The sequence below is a fragment of the Cynara cardunculus genome (genome assembly GCF_001531365.2).
Source record: "Cynara cardunculus var. scolymus isolate 2C chromosome LG 5, CcrdV1, whole genome shotgun sequence".
Taxonomy (NCBI): domain Eukaryota; kingdom Viridiplantae; phylum Streptophyta; class Magnoliopsida; order Asterales; family Asteraceae; genus Cynara; species Cynara cardunculus.
In genome coordinates this window covers 29,027,449-29,044,025 of record NC_037532.1, presented here as the reverse complement: position 1 = coordinate 29,044,025, position 16,577 = coordinate 29,027,449, and the positions used below count along the sequence as shown (strand labels likewise).

Sequence of the window (16,577 nt, the reverse complement as noted above, 5' to 3'; positions counted from 1 at the left end):
TTACGCACAATCTACTTGTAATATTGAGTTTTAAGTAATATGCATTAATAAACAGTACTTTACGCATAAAAAATGGTTTTTAAGAGTTTTTGTCAAATGCTTTATAATATAGTATAGATAATATGAATTATCAACAACAACTATGCATAGCATAAGTGTTCGGTTTTCATCTTTTCATATTTGTATATAGAACTATTGTCGAGGAATTTAGAAGAACAAAAAGGACGAGAATGGTTTGTTCCGGAAGATGGTTTTCTGAAGTCGTTGTATGAATACTAACCCTGGGTTTCTATTCATATACCAAACAACAATCACTTAATTGTCAAAACTTTTTAAAGTAATCATCAGGTACACCTTTTACAGAACAACATATCACAGCGTCTTGACCTCGTAAAGGTTGTTTTACCACAAACACGTCATTACAAATCCTTTTCCCGTTCAACGATCCAATATTACGGGTTCAAATACTTCTTGTTATTTATTTACTTGCTAGAAAAAGAAAAGAGAAGGTTGGTATGGGTACAATTGAGATATAAATGGCATGATTGAGATGGGTTTGTAGGGTGTAGAGTGGACCTGATAATGCTTTTAAAAAAGCAGTGATTTATTATGGTATTAATTGAGAATCAAGAATCTGGTTTGGTTTGGTTTGGTTTGGGTTTGGACCACTCAAAAAGTGGAACCATCCTCATTTGTCAATTACACATTCTTCACTTGACTCAATCTCATTTAACAAGTTTAATTGGACCACCACCACAATCTCAACTGCCTTGTTTGTTCCCTTTTTTATAACTCATGGGTTTCCAAACCAACTTATATACTGATCCCACTAAAATTTGAAGATAACAGGCAAAAAAATCCTCAGTAATACTAAGAAGCTTCAAACTGACGGACACTCAACTTGCATCCACCTTAACTAATCCTACAAAATCGTGAAGAAAACGGTCAAAAAGATCCGAGAAGGCTCAAACTGATGACCCATGGTGATAAGTCTCACGACCTAGCGTGTACTTTCCGTTTAACGTTTCCTCATTTTTGGTATGGTTATGTATGTTTTTGCAACGAGAAGATTAATAGTCTAACTTTGTCATTTACGTGTTTTTGTGAAGTAATCTTTAACCGAAGGGTAGGCGTTTCTAGGCCAAAAAAAATTCAATGGGTTCAACATTACGTTATGATTTAATGATCATTTTGTTCATATCCAACTATTTCTGTTGCATAACAAATCAACATGATAAAACCAACAATTTATCTAACAACCAATATCACCATACAATTATCGGTAATGTATGCAATCGAGCATTGTCTGTGTTGGAGGGGAGGGAGGGAGGGAGGGAGGGGAGGGGGAACTCACTGATGATACTCTTTACATCTCTACAAGTTGACATTATAGATCGACTCGGGTGTAACAAAGACTCCCTATCTTTGCAAGAACCGGAGATAAGTCTTTGTACACAATTTTTATACTATTTACGACCTATAAATCCACAAAAGCATACCTTACGACTTCTAAAAAAAAAAAAGGCATGACACCACCCTCTGCAGTTCCCCCACCATATTGATCCCACGACCATCAGAAGGAGGTAAATCGTGTGTCCAAGTGGATGGTATATGAAGTCGAACCCTATGACCTCTGTTCCATTCTGCAAGGATATCCACCTTTTTACCTGCTAGACTAAAGCCGTTGGGAAGCATACCTAGTTGCTTAATTGAGGAAATGAACATATTGAACTCAACAAAATATCAAACTTCAAATCAAACCCATGCACTCAATTTGGAGGTGGAGAAATCAGATATGACTTATAACATGTACAAGGATATTCAAAAACTCTAAAACCTCATACACCCATAAATGGAACTAACAATCTTTCTCCTTTCATTTGTTTTCCTGCTTATTTTCAATCACACACACACCTTTCAGAAGTTGGAATCACATATCCATTTTGTGAAACTAGGGCCATAACAGTTGCTCGATCCTTGTCAGATTCGGACTTAAAGCTAGATTTCACACACTCAAATAGAAACCATCATTTGGTATGGGGACTAACGAACAAATGCACATTTGAAGAAGCGATATATGTCAAGAAACCGCAAGAATGTGTTTTCAGAGTGGAAAGTGTAAGCATATCAATATTCTGACCTGGCTTTCCTTCGATTTCCAGGACTAGGACCATGATGTCTTGTTTGACTTTGACCATAGAAACGCGGCTGTGAACCTAGTAATCCTCTTGAGGGGTCCATTGGGTCGTCTCTTCTAGCAACTTGCCTATTCGAAGGACGTGGTTTGGAGATATATGAACCACCAACCTTGGGTTTGTCTGATTCATACACAAGTGGCTCGAGTCCTTGCAAATCAGGTTCTGGAATAAACCCGTTTGGCCATTTTGATTCATCCATTTTCCTGAATGTAATTGAAACCCTGAAAGGAAAACATAAAAGAAATATCAAAAGGGACCCTTTATGGTAAAGTTGATTATTTGTTGAAACAAAAGATGAAAGCTACCTTGACCAAGGTTATGTTTGGCAAACGAGCTGTTAAAGCTAGTTGTTGGCTAATAAGCTAGTTTTTTTTTGGAAAGGTGTCTGAGGCTATGCCTGGACTAATACCCGCAAATTGTGACTGTAAGAAATCAGTCTTGATAAAAATAAATGGCCACAATTGTTATGTACTCCTGGAATCGAACCCTTGGCAGATGGGATATCCCACCACATCTCCCACTCCCAAGGCCTCAACCACTATGTCACAACCCTTGTGGTTCTAATAAGCTAGTTGTTGGCTAATAAGCTAACTGTTGGCTAATAAGCAAGCTGATAAACTAGTCATGTTTGGTAATAACTAGCTGATAGGCTAGATGATAATGTAAAATGACCTTGAAAACTAATCGGAAAAAGTATAAGGGGAAAATTGGAAAAGAAGAGGAAAAAATCCAGAGAAGCTTATTGAAATGTTACTTGAAGTAGCTTTTCAAAAAGTTGGCTTATGGCTAATGGAAACGAGGCTTTTTCAATAAGCTCAATAATAAGCTAGCCCATGATTGCAAAATACGGGCCAAATTCTTTATTGACAAACACAAATTTCAAGCAGAGTGAGAATTAGAACCTTTTGGTAGGAACTGCTGGCACACAATGTTTCGCTATGTCGGCTCCATTCCCATTTAAAACAAGAACAGATCTGGAGGAAATGGTGCAGTTAGATTTAAATCACAGTTAAATGAACTAAGATCAAGTGAACATGTGGAGCTACTAACCCCACTGGTAACTGGATGGCGAATGCACCAGAAAACTCCCCGGGGCCCTCTATTTTCAAATTCGTTCCAAAAAGAATATTGCACTCGCTGAGAAAAGAAACTGTGCAAAATGGCCGAAGAAAATCATGATTGTCGATATGAGGTGGAATGCAATCGCCTTCATCGTAAATGTTGACTATACAACTGTCGGGTACACATGTAGGAGGAAGAACATGCCATTTGACCAATCTCTTGATGATAACTTTAAAAAGATGAGGTATGGGATCTACTAACTCATTCTTAAGTATCCCTGGTGGGTTACCATTTCTATCCTGCAGCCAGAGGAGACACAGTAAGGTGACGGAATCCATTACTCCTCACCCCCAAAATAAGTGTTCAATTCAAAAGCAAGTGCCTACTTTCTAATTATACCCTGATGAGATGGTGAAAGTCATTATTCCCTCTATTATTAAGGGTACAATTGTAATGTGCTTAATTAGAAAGTGTAATATTACATATTTATAGAACATTTACTTTCGGACAGAGGGAGTAAGGCAATTTAGAGAACTGAATTTTGGAGGGCTGGAATGGAAAGATCAACTTACTGTTGCATAGTTGTAACAACAGCCAAATTGGATGGTCACCCGCCCTTTTCCCCTCATCCACTTCTGAGGAGCGGTATAGGTGCGTTCTGCAAGAAATTTATTGAAAAGTGAGTGATGTGAAGTTTTACAGATTCCTTATGATTCAATATGTTCAAGCATTCAATCAGAAACAAATTCAGACGAGGAAGAAATTGGATCATTAGATAAGGTTCTTCATATAAATTTATGTTTGTTGCACCTTTCATAATAAAAATTTGAAGGTTCATATAACAGGATGTCCAAACGAGTTCATATTCCCTCTATCCAATCTATAACCTCAATTAGAAACTTTTTTCTTTCCGTGGAGTTGCATCATAGTGCTACTTTTTTCACTTCACCATATTTGCCTACCATCTTGCCAAGCTTTATCGACACTACTTGCTAATCAACTACACATTCTAATAGACATAACATTGCTGTGTTTAAAATTCAATCCAAAAGAAGAGTACGACTTGAGAAGGGAGAACAATGATGAAGAGAATAGAAAATGCCACAGATACAGCAAACTATTACTCCATGACGGAAATGGTGATAGATGGTATGATAGTGAATGATGTGATAATTTTTTATAGGTTGTAAGTTGCTAATTTCCATTTAAATTTTTGGTGACTCTTGTAATGAATTTAGTGAGATATTAAGTGCTTTATATTTACTTAAAGGTGTCTCTGATAGTGTTATAGGGTTGAATACTGTCTATTGTCTTTCATTTGTGTTAGTTCACTCTAAAACCATCTATTATGCTTAAAAGTCACTTGCTTACATATTTTAGTTTTTCGAATTTTGTTACTTCTCAAATTTGAAAATTTGCAGATACCATCCATCAGCCAACATAGCTCAGTTTTTGGTTTTGCATCAATTCACGCAGTCATGCACCATGGGCCGAAACTATTATGCTCTCATTAATATGTTAGTGGCTAATATGGTCCAAGATCAATTCTAGCCTCCTGCCTGAATTGATCAAGGCACCAAAAACCATGCCAAGTGGTGACAGGATTAACATAGTCAGGTTGACGGACGTCTTGATGTCTGTTACGAAACAAAGAAATGCCTATTGACTGATATTTAGCATTCAAGTGTTCCAAAATTCATTTCTAATGTTGAAGGGATATTTTTCTTACAGACCAAGACTGGTCAGGGTTTGAGGTTCACAACTACTTCATTCTAGTCTGGTTTCTTTGGATGCTTTCTTCTTGGAGTCTTTCTTAATGACAATTAAGCACCACTACATCACCTGACGTCTAATAAAATAAGATAGCCTCTTTCTTATGTCCTTTCTAGAAGATTTTTATTTTAAAGTTCTACTTAGATCATGAAAAAAGCATTCCTTACGAATTTATAAACATAAGTTTGAGGGCCCTAGGGAGTGTGCACGTCAAACTTCTACTATCACAACATTTAGATTCATACAACTTTAAGATTTTCTGCAGCAAATTAAAAGAGAAACATGCAAAATCACCATTCTCAATGGCAGATTTTCCTAGAAATAATTGGGTGTTTCCTGATAACAAGGATGAAGTGTGGTGGCTCATCAACAGCTCCAAAAACTGGACCATTGGTGAGTATCTGTGAGCAAGATGAAAAATATGTTCTTGTTTTTGTCATTGCTCTGCTCTTTTTCTTCAAGTATCATGTCCATTTGCTATGGTTTGCCCAGTGACAGGTAGTTAAGCATCATTCTCATAGTAACTCCCTTTCCCATCACTTTCTTCCAATATTTCCAGTTTTGCAATGCCTATAGGGTGAAGTCTGGTATAACTTTTTGCTTTAGTGGTTTCATGGAACTGCCGAACTCATGAAGCAAGCAACAATCACACAATCTTAAGCCATTGACGCATGTGCTTGTGCTTAAAAGTCCAAGATTTATCCAATGCCTCCACCAGGCTAACTTCTAGCAAGCTAGAAGCATCAGAATGGATGTGTATCAGGTGCTTGGGTTCATTAAAAAAATTGCCAGCAAGTGAAAATCTCGAACAAATGCCGAAAGCAGTAGGAACACCAAATATAAAACCTCCCTTTCAGCTGAATAGAATGCATATATATTCTTCATAATTTTAAACCAATTGACAATTTTTGTGCATAAAAGCACCCTGATCCCAATTGTATCCTTGAATATAGAAAATTGGTTATGATAGGTGTCAAAAATAAAAATCTGACAAAAAGATTTTTTCAGTCTTGACAGTTGATTCCAAGAATCTGCTGACTTTTTCTTGCCTCCTCACTTACCATACATGTTGAGTGTTGACATGTCAATCAGCCCAGCCAACCTCTTAAAGTCTGTTTAGTCACCATTTCCCAACCCCACACCCCCAAATGAATAGGCATAACCCAATATGAGGAAGAAAATATTCTTAAAAATACAGAAAGATTATAGGTCCACAAGTTAAAGGACTAAATGACAACCTTCAGCCACAGCATACTTAAAAAATCAATGAAGGTTTGTAGATGTTTGCAACCTACCAATGTAAAGTAGAGCAATGGTGAATACTAGCAGTATATGCAAAGTTGCATACCAGCGCATCTATGTCTCCGAGTTCACATCTAAAGCCTTACCATGTTTTGAAATGCACACACACATAGCATATGAAATACGTGGTAGCGCTACTTCTACCCATTATATCTGGATTAGAGGTGAGTCCTTCAAAGTAGTGTAGGCAAAATGCAAACTATAGCCTCTATATCTTTAAGTTCACATCTAATTCTTCACATGTTTTGAAATGCACACACAAACACACATATAGCATATGAAATACGTGGGAGAGCTACTTCTACACAGATTAATGTTATATCTGGATAAGACTGTTACTTGAACCATATTTTTTTAAACCATATTTTTTTAAATAGCATGCTATAATTATGAAATCCAAGGATCAATCATTTGACATTTAGTAGGAATATTTGACAACATAAAAGTGGATAAAGAAGAAACAAAGTATACAATTACAAATTTTATCATATAATATAAGGATCATTTTGTGGAATAACAAACCTTTCAATTTTCCATTCTTTCCTTTCTCCTGAAGCTCATAAACAAAATCAACTATCTTTTTCTGCTCCACTGCACTGAATACACCAGCATGGAGCTCAAGGCCATCAAGGATATTCACAAATTTCCCACTAACTCTCTCCAAGCAAATAAAATCTTTCTTCCTCTTCACATTTGTAAAGCGAATGCGTTCTCTTTGTTCTCTTGACAACTCTGGCTTTGGGGTAGTCTTCACTTCTCCACCTGTCTCTTCCACTTGGCTACTGCTATTACCAAATTGCCTGCTAGCTTCCTCCTCTTCGTCAGCATCCATCTCCTCCTGTGCCATATCAGCCCATGACATTCGTGGCCTAGGGCTTTTAACATGTTCTGGTGATTGAACCCTCAAACTTCCTAAAGTCTCTTCAATTTGTTCCAATGCTCCATTTGCACCATCTTTCCAGCTACCCAAAGAATTTGTATCCTCTGTGTCATTGATATCTGTTCCATTTTTGCAACCACTTAGCCAATTAGAATCATGGTTGTCCTGATTGCCAGTACATCTATTCAAATCCCTACCATTTGATGTTGAAACTTGTACTTCCCCGCGTTGGTGTGGCTGTTCAGCATCATACTCAACTAATATTCACCAATGAATAGAAGAAAACACAACCAAATTAGATAATATTCAGAACAACCAAAACCAGTAAACATATCCCAACATGAATACCAACTTAACCAACAATAACACAAGACATTCTATACAGTCTGTCCTCCTTAGAAATGGCCTCTTTCAGATATAAAAAGAATACCATCAAAGAGGCATCACCGATCCAGTGACATGCTTATGTAAGATGTTGGTAAAGTAAACCGACCATGGGATGAAATAGATTAATTATCCCCTTTCCAGTAAGAACTACACCTTCTCTTCGGGTGTCAAACAGGTTAATTTTAAACTTCAAATTTATATAAACGATAAATCTTTCTAGAAAAAGATTTTCAACTACATTAAACTTCATATAATCACAAAATTTAAAGCGCTTTTGAAACGATGTGCATTTGAAACATAGTAGCTTTGACAAAAAAAAAGGGGGGGGGGGGGGGTATAATAATGATAATAAATGTGCGATCACACACAAAGGGAGATTTTCTCAAACTAGAAACCAAAAAGATCTGCAGTAACAACAAGATCCCAATACCAAATCACACAATACGTAGATGTACGCAAAGAATTTTATGAATAATTACGTTGCTTGCAGTTACAGTATAAAACACCTACAATTTGACAAGGTAAACACAAAATACACACATGACATACTAGGATGCAGAGATCGAACGCGATGAGAGATGGAGTGGGAGCAGTGATCGCAAAGGCCTTTAGAGAGGAAAGGCAACCAATTGAGAAGAAATTCGGAGGCAGTTCGAAGGTCGCTAGGGTTGTAGCCTTGTAAAAAGGGATCAAATTCGTCCTCCGGCGGTTGATTTGGGGTAACGCCACCGTTGATCATGGTGTTGTGAGTGAAGACGGTGGAGGATCGGGGGTTATTGAAGCAGACGATTTCGATGGGTTGTGTGGTAGAGATGGAAGAGAGAGAAAGAGAGGAATTCAAGACTTGTTTTCTTGACTCTTCTCAGTAGTCGTTTCAGAAGCTTCAAATCGACACACAAATCAATTTTACTTGTGTTTTTATTTTGTAAACTGTAATTATTAAAAAAATATATTATATATTATCAGTTTGGTATCGATATAAATTGTTTATTTAAATATTTAAAAATATTTATTATTGATATCGTATTGAAATAAATCAATAAATTATTTATATAAGTAATCCAAATACCTCCTTAATGATTTAAAACCTGAAAGTGTTTTTAGTTATAAATTTAAAAAAAACTCTTTATATGAGATTTTATAAAATATCAAATAATTAACGATGAATCTTTAAAAAATATATTTTTTCTTTTAAAGAAAATATATATAATATTTTATTTTTAATTAAGAAAAGATATAATAACATCTGACATAATTTAATGATATCATGATTTTCAGAAGTGGGTTATTTAATGTTCATGTAAAAAGACTTTCAAGAGAGAGATTAAATAATATAACGTTATTTTTTTAATTAAATAATATAACGTTATTTTTTTAATTAAATAATATAACGTTATTTTTTTAAAAGGAAAATATAATATTATTCAAGATCCTGAAAATCAACATTTTTTAAGTTGACTCCAAAAAAATTATTTATTTATTTATTAACAAGTTTTGAATATAATATTTTATTATTTTGTCGATTTTATACTTTTTATTTTAGGATCTGTTTGTTAACAGTTTAATGAAACTCATTAGTTTATTTCGATCAGATATATGTGATTGTTTGACAGTTGCTTAATGATATAAATAATGGCTTATTAAGTAAGATTTTAAAAGAGAGTTTTATGCAAAAAGTCATGTTTATTTCCAAACTTAAATTTCTCAATTAAAAAACATGCTCATTTCATCTATGAAAAAACCATCTTAAACAAAAAAATTAACAATTTATACAAACAAATTAATCTATATAAACAATTTTATCTATATAGAACTTAAGAAAATACCATCCAAACAACCAATAGATAATTGAATATATCTAGTATTACAAAATATTTAATTATTTTAATTCTAAATGACTAAAATAAAATATATAAAAAACCATCATTTTTCCAATTTGTCGTCATAAGTACATCCATAACACGAATACGATCAAATTGCTCATATTGTGGATCATAACGTTTTTGGATCGTTTTATGTGTTCGGGAAGTAGATTTTAATCACAGGTGTTCGTGATCTCTCTTGAACGGGTTAACCTCTAAACTATAAACCAAAAATAATATGGGTTAAGAAATTTTTCAAACCAAACAATTAAATTGAACTGTAAAAAACGGTATGATCTGATCGATTTAAACGGTTTTAGTCTATTATGGACTTTGAATTAAAAGAAAAATAACATTAATCTCCAAAATAAAATTTCTAGCAATATAGCACTAATGAACTGTTTACCAAACGCTTACGCAGTTAAGCGCTTATTAAGTAACATTATCTTATCGGATGAATATGATAAGTACCAAGAAGAATCTTATCCAGTAAGAGCACCGAGAGTCTTACCCGGTAAGTGAGAGCGGTGACTCTTACCACGGTTAACGTTTGTTGGGTAAATAGTTGCATTTGATACAATTTTTGTGGATTAAAATCTTACCTGATAAGTAAGTGATATTGTTGAATCTTACCTGATTAGAATAGTACATGAATTATAAAATAAGACATTTATCTCCAAAATAAAAAAAAAAAACATTAAACAGGTTGTAAAAAGTTTAACAAGTCCACCAACATTAGTTGAAATTTTGGACAAACATTGAGCAAATCAAAGGACGGTTTTCAATTTTGGATTTTGATTTTTGATGTATCAAAAATTCGATGATTTAGGAACGTGGATAATAGAAAAGTGAAAAATAGCTTGAATGGACTTTTTTATTAACCAATACATGTGTATTTTAACAATCGATTTGTTCAAACCGCAGACTGGACCAGACCCGATAATTTGATTATTTTTCAGATCAGACTGACATACCGCTCAAACCGTTTTGATTTGACTAGTTTGACGGGGTTTTTAAAACCCTTAAATCTTAACATTTAGGTATATTGAAAACACGTATGAAAAAACAACATCTTTGTTTGAAGAATGTATTGCATTTCTATTGCAGTTAAAACCTGTCTTTAAACGTCTGTATTATTTCTTTTATAAGAATAATATAAAATTTGATGTAAACATTAATTAATATTTAATCAATTACACAATTAACACCAAATATCAGTTGTTAGAAATATGTCCTATATTTTTTACAACTTTACAAATTATAATAATTATATATTTATAACGAAAAATTACTTGTATATAATTAATTCTAATTATCATTTTGTTTAAAAAAACTTATATTATTACACAAATTAAATAAACCAACAATTCTGTTACTCTCTTAAAATCATAGAAAACCATAAAATAAAATTAAGGGTGAGAAAATAAACGAACCATGAAAAAAGGTTGAGAGTTTGAGTTATCAACTTTAAGGGACTGTTTGGCAGTTGCTGAATGGTTTGGTATAGAATGATTAAGTCGTCAGAATGATTAAGAGGCTCTCATGGTATAGTGCAAAATGAAATATAATTGTTTGGTAATTGTTTACAATGAAATTGGGGCTCTTAATGATTAAGGGAGACATATGATACAAAATCATTCAAAGGGTTTTAGAATCATTAAAAGACAGATTTTTTTTTTTTTGGGAAACAATATTCATCTTGTAACGATTCAAATGTTGCTTCTTAGTGAAACTATTAAGAAATAAACAAACAACCCCTAAAATCAAAAAGCATTGCAATTGAAATCATAAGTACATGCTTTGCACGTGAGTTGCTTCACATTGAAATTCAACTGAAAATAAACGGAAGACCAATTTGGGAAACCTACAATCGAAACAATAAACCATTGACGAAAACTAAATGGTCTAGGGACCAAAATTGCAAGTCCACAAATAGTCTAAGGACCATTATTGTAATAATAAACACCATGGCAAAACCTCACCACACATCCTTCCCTCTCAAAAAGGATAACAAAATCCATCCACCATCACCTGCTTCCTTCCACCACTCACCACTCAAAGTCAAAAAAATGAACTCTTCCATTCTCCCATTCACCAAATCCATAACCACCCATATCTTCACTTCTCAGAAGCACCACCACCACCACCTCCACCGCCAACCACCCACCCTCCTCCCAATCAGAACCAGCAGCAGTGACAACACCACCGCCACGACCACCGACGACAACCCATCACCGCCATCGGACAAGAATGCAGTTCAGATCAAATTCCGAAGAGGGGTGAGGAGGAAAACGCGAAGAGATCAAGAAAACGAATCGAACGATAAGAACATGATGATGGGGAGGAAGAAAGAAGTGGCGAAAAAGGAATGGGAAGACATGACAGTAAGAGAAAAGGCATTGGAATTGTATGTAGGAGAAAAGGGTTTGTTGTTTTGGATAAACAAATTTGCATATGCTTCCATTTACATCATAATTGGAGCTTGGATCTTGTTTAGGTTTGTTGGTCCTGCCCTCAATCTTTATCAGCTGGATGCTCCTCCATTATCCCCTACTGATGTACTCAAAGGCTCTCCCAAATAAAACCACATTAATTTACCTGTATCTCTCTCTCTCTGGTGGGATATACTGGGTTTGTTTAGTATCAGCAATCAGTTGTATCAGACAGTAATACAAAAGTTTCCCAATATTTCTTATCTTATTTGTGTTATGTTTGTGAAGTTTTATGTTGCAAGTTGGGATTGGGGCTTAATCGGTAAAGACAAGATCTGCATACATTTTGTCCGTTAAAGAAAGACTACCTTTGTGGGATATAAAGATGCAAAAAGAAGCTTGAAGCCCGGGCCTAAAGGCATGATCGGGCGAAGTTTTTATAAAAGCCCAAAAATACATGATGTAAAAATTTCTGGCATGAAAATGGTCGATCCAAAGCGCAGTCTTGCAAGAGTCGGAACTCTTTCTTATAGGACCGCCGACCATGATCGGTTGCTGTTTTGGAGGGTTTCGAAGGACAGGCCTGACCGGGACCGGTTATGGGCCCGACCTAGTTTTTCAAAAAATATAGTCGTTCTTTTTTTAAAATATAGCCGTTTATGATCGTTATATGACTGTTTTTTTTTCTTTCTAAACCCTATATAAGTGTCATGGTTGAAGGATTTACATACCAACGTGTAATCGCGTTTGAACCGTTTGGTGCATCACATTCAGGTGCACGTCAATTTTCAATTATTAAAAAATGTCTTGCATTCTATAATTTAACTACTAAAATAATTAGTATTTCATTGATAACTCAAGTAATAACAACCTATGTGTGGAAAAATTAAAGTGTCATTTGACACCTATTTTAAACAGTAAATTATTTCATACACGTTGTTGTGCAAGCATAATAGTTTAGCCGTTCGAGACGGTTTAAATATTTGTAAACCCGTAATAGATAAGTTTATACTTATATTGAGGCGAATTTTCACAGAGGTTAAGAAAATGAATGCGGAATATAAAAAATATTGCGAAGACATTGGTTTTAAAATTTTGGGACCGAGGTTCAATATGCTCATTCGACTTATTTTATGATTGAAAATTTGCTAAGACAAAAAAGTTATATTTTTTTCATTTTATAGAACCATTACCCGCAAAATTCTATTGGAAATCTTGATTGGGCAGTGGTTGAATGATTGTATGATATTTTAGGCGATTTTAAAACTACGACAACACTTTTATCTGGTATTTATTATCCAATAGGCCCTTTACTTTTAAACCAGCTATATATTTTGACAAGTAAGATTGCACAATAAGAAGATCATCACAATTGGGGAAGGTTGATGAGTTCAATAAAAAAGAAATTGTTAAAATATTTTATGAGCATCACATTTGCTTTTCTTTGTGATGCGACGTTAAACCCATATTTAAACGTTATCGATGTTGAAGTTTTAATACACAAATATGTGTGGTCTTTGGTTTAGATACAGCTATGGATAATTCTTTTTCAATGGAACAAAAACGTTTATTTAATCGTAATTTTCAAAGATTTATTTTATCATTGTAAACATTTTTTGGGGGAGGAAATCAACAACAAAGCTCTTCAAGTCGTGGATTTGCGGGTTCTAGTTCTTCCGGTGGTCATCGCCAAAGTCGAAAAGAGTTGATGACGAATTTAATGAAAGAGGTTTTAAATGAATCAAGTAAAAGAAGTAGATTTGATAACCATTTAAGTGAACTAAATATGTACGTGCATACTAACTTTATGGACGCATGCCCCGCAAATGATGTCGAAGATTTTGAAAAAATTGATCTATTAGGTTTTTGGAAACAAAAACAATATCAATTCCTGGTTTTGGCATGCATGACGCATGATATGTTAACAATCCAAGATAGTACCGTAGCTTCGGAGTCCGCCTTTTCTCTTAGTGGGAGGATCATTTTGATACATCGGACAAGACTAAGCCTAGAGTCTGTGGAGTGTTACATATATTTGAATAATTACTTGGATAACGTTGATATAATTCAACACACGACATTGTTAGAAGTGGAGATTGAAGCAGTGAAAGAAAATGCAATCGCCATGGGACTAAGCACGCCGCCAACTACCGATACTGACGGCACTTACTCACAATTTGACGATGATGAAGTACTCGACATTGATGACCTTGATGTCCAAGAGGCTATTAGAAGAATTTAAGAGACCAGAACTCTTGAAATTAATCTGATTTGGGATACCGATGATGATTGATGAATAAATGTATTTTCAAATAATTTTATAATATATTTTTGGAAGAAAATGTAATTTCAATTATAATAAAACGCATTTTTAAAGTGTATTTGAGTGAATCAATTACAAATTTTATAATGTATTAAAAACATGTATCATTAAAAGAAATTAAAAAATATTTTTTAAAGGTCGGGACCGAGACCGGCTCACCATAACCGGTTATACTTCACCTTAACTGGGCTCTTCATTTTCGGTCGGGACCGGGACTGATCATGGCCGGCACTGTTGAGGCTCGGGACCGGCTCGGAACCGGTTTTTGGCCATCACTAGTTATCATGACGTGTCTTTCAGAACACCGAAAAATAAACCAATAAACCAAAAAAAAATACTGAAATAGAAAAAAGAACAGATCATTTGTCTTCCAACACGTGGTTCACAAAATGGTAAAATAAGATCTTTAAATTGTTTTTGGCAATATTAAGGGGTTGTTCGGTTGCAGCTTAATGGGTTGTTCGGTTGCAGCTTAATGAGTTGTATAAGTCATATAGCTTATTCGGTCAGCCATATCTAGTTGTTCGGTATGGGCTTATTCGGTCAGCTCATGGCTAAATCACTCAGCTACAAAACTTGTGTCATTTGTATTCAACCATTAAATTCCCCCAACTACCCCTCTCCCTCTACACTCCATCACTGCTCTAGGCATGAGAATGGAGCGGGGATGGGGTGTGGACCTCCGTCCCTGTCCCTGTCCCTGTCCCTGTCCCCATCCCCACCGGGGATTATAATCACATCCCTATCCCCATCTCATTCCCAACGGGGAAACGAAGAATTTTTTTCCCGTTTATATGTTTAAATCTCAAACATTTTCAATAAACGTAAAACCAAAATGAATTTAATTTAATACAAATAGACCACAACATCATATAAGAACTAATAACTTAAAACAAAAAAAATCAATTTAATCCAAAAAAACTTATAGTCACATGTACCAAAAGATATTGAGTAATATAAAACCATATCAAGTAATATATAAAACTTGTCGAACAATTGTATTTTGACTTGACATTCAAAATATTACATATTAACATCCAAATAGCAACAATTTTAGATTATAAACCTAGTTAGGAGAAATTATGAATTACCACTTTAGTTGAAATAAATAATATATATATATATTTATTTATGTATGTGTGTGTGTTTGTATATATAATTTATTAATTAATATATGTACATATAACGGGTACGGGGTGGAGCGGGGAGTACCGTCCCCGTCCCCGTCCCCGGTTTGAGACAAACGGAGATCCCTGTCCCCATCCCCGATTTAGCAGGGAATCCCCGTGCCCGACCGGGTTCCCCGACGGGTCGGGGCCCATCCCCATGCCTACACTGCTCCTCTCTCAATACTCCATTGATTCTGCTTCTATCATTTATCATAGGTTTTTGATTTCTTTGTGTTTTCAGCAGTGAAGAATCAAGTTTTACGAAGGAGGTTTTTTTTTTTTTATTTCCCCTTGATTTCTTTGTCTTTCCGGTTGTGGTTTTCGATTTTTAATTGTGGTTTTTCGATTGTTCATCTAGGTTGTCAATTCCTGTGGAGTTTCAGCCAATAAGATGGAAAGGGGAACTATTTGGTGATGGTGGAATGATGGAGTTCCTCTCGGCAGGTTCAAGAAAACTGGTGGTGTTTACTTGAATGGAAAGGGGAGCCGTATGGTGATGGTGGTGTTTGTTGTGATGAAAGGGGTGTGGGTTTGTTGTCTCAAGTATATAAAAGTAAAATATAGACTGAGGGTAAAATGATCATTTTTGACATTCAAACTGTTTATTCAGCACAACAACCGAATATGTCATTTTTACTAATATACCCTTTAAAAATATATCCTTCAAAATGAAAGATTTGGTAGTTTTGTAATTTTAATAATTTTTAAGGGTTTCAATTTATTTCTTTCCTTCCTTTTTTTTAATTAACTTGGATATCCAACCCGCTATGCGAGCCGACTAATCTTAGGACAACCACCTGCTTTGCAGATAGCCCGAAGTCACCGCATTTGAACCTTCGTGGCTACAAGGGGATTTTTATTCCTCATTGGATATGAACCTAGGACCTCCAGGTACGTTTGATCTTTGGAGTCAAGCTCAAACCAATTAGGCACCACCCTTGTGATTTATTTCCCTTCCTTTTTCCCCATATTTGGAATGAAAGTTTTGGAAGGAAACTTATGATTATTTTCCTTCTGTTTCATTTCTTTTCTCCTAAAAAAAATTTAAAAAACACGATTTTTTTTATTACTTTTTCTCCCCTTTCCCTCCCTTTTCTTTCCTTAATGATAAGCCAAGTTTCTAAAACTATAAATTCTTGGTATTCAAGACATAAATTAAAAAGACATGACAAAACAAAACCTGTTGGCT

General features: G+C 34.9%; 2 protein-coding genes across 6 annotated transcripts; one reads left to right on the top strand and one right to left on the bottom strand.

The window, feature by feature from the left end:
- Positions 1 to 1,336: 1,336 nt before the first annotated feature.
- LOC112513183 (RNA demethylase ALKBH5) lies at positions 1,337 to 8,447 on the bottom strand. 5 transcript variants are annotated; one of them, XM_025119358.1, is made up of 7 exons: positions 8,143 to 8,447; positions 6,858 to 7,472; positions 3,833 to 3,918; positions 3,249 to 3,559; positions 3,101 to 3,172; positions 2,141 to 2,419; positions 1,337 to 1,667 (listed from the first exon to the last, which is right to left on the bottom strand). In XM_025119358.1, exons 1-7 carry the CDS (start codon positions 8,339 to 8,341, stop codon positions 1,664 to 1,666), a joined length of 1,566 nt encoding a protein of 521 aa, XP_024975126.1. In that variant the 5' UTR covers positions 8,342 to 8,447; the 3' UTR covers positions 1,337 to 1,663. The 5 variants fall into 5 exon arrangements, with proteins under 5 accessions (XP_024975126.1, XP_024975127.1, XP_024975128.1 ...); XM_025119359.1 differs by lacking the exon at positions 1,337 to 1,667 and having other exon boundaries at positions 1,729 to 2,419; positions 6,858 to 7,334; positions 7,413 to 7,472; XM_025119360.1 differs by lacking the exon at positions 1,337 to 1,667 and having other exon boundaries at positions 1,729 to 2,419; positions 6,858 to 7,334; positions 7,413 to 7,472; positions 8,152 to 8,447.
- A 3,068-nt stretch (positions 8,448 to 11,515) lies between these two features.
- Positions 11,516 to 12,173, top strand: LOC112513408. Its single transcript, XM_025119660.1, has one exon. It carries the CDS (start codon positions 11,534 to 11,536, stop codon positions 12,044 to 12,046), a length of 513 nt encoding a protein of 170 aa, XP_024975428.1. The 5' UTR covers positions 11,516 to 11,533; the 3' UTR covers positions 12,047 to 12,173.
- Positions 12,174 to 16,577: the final 4,404 nt, after the last annotated feature.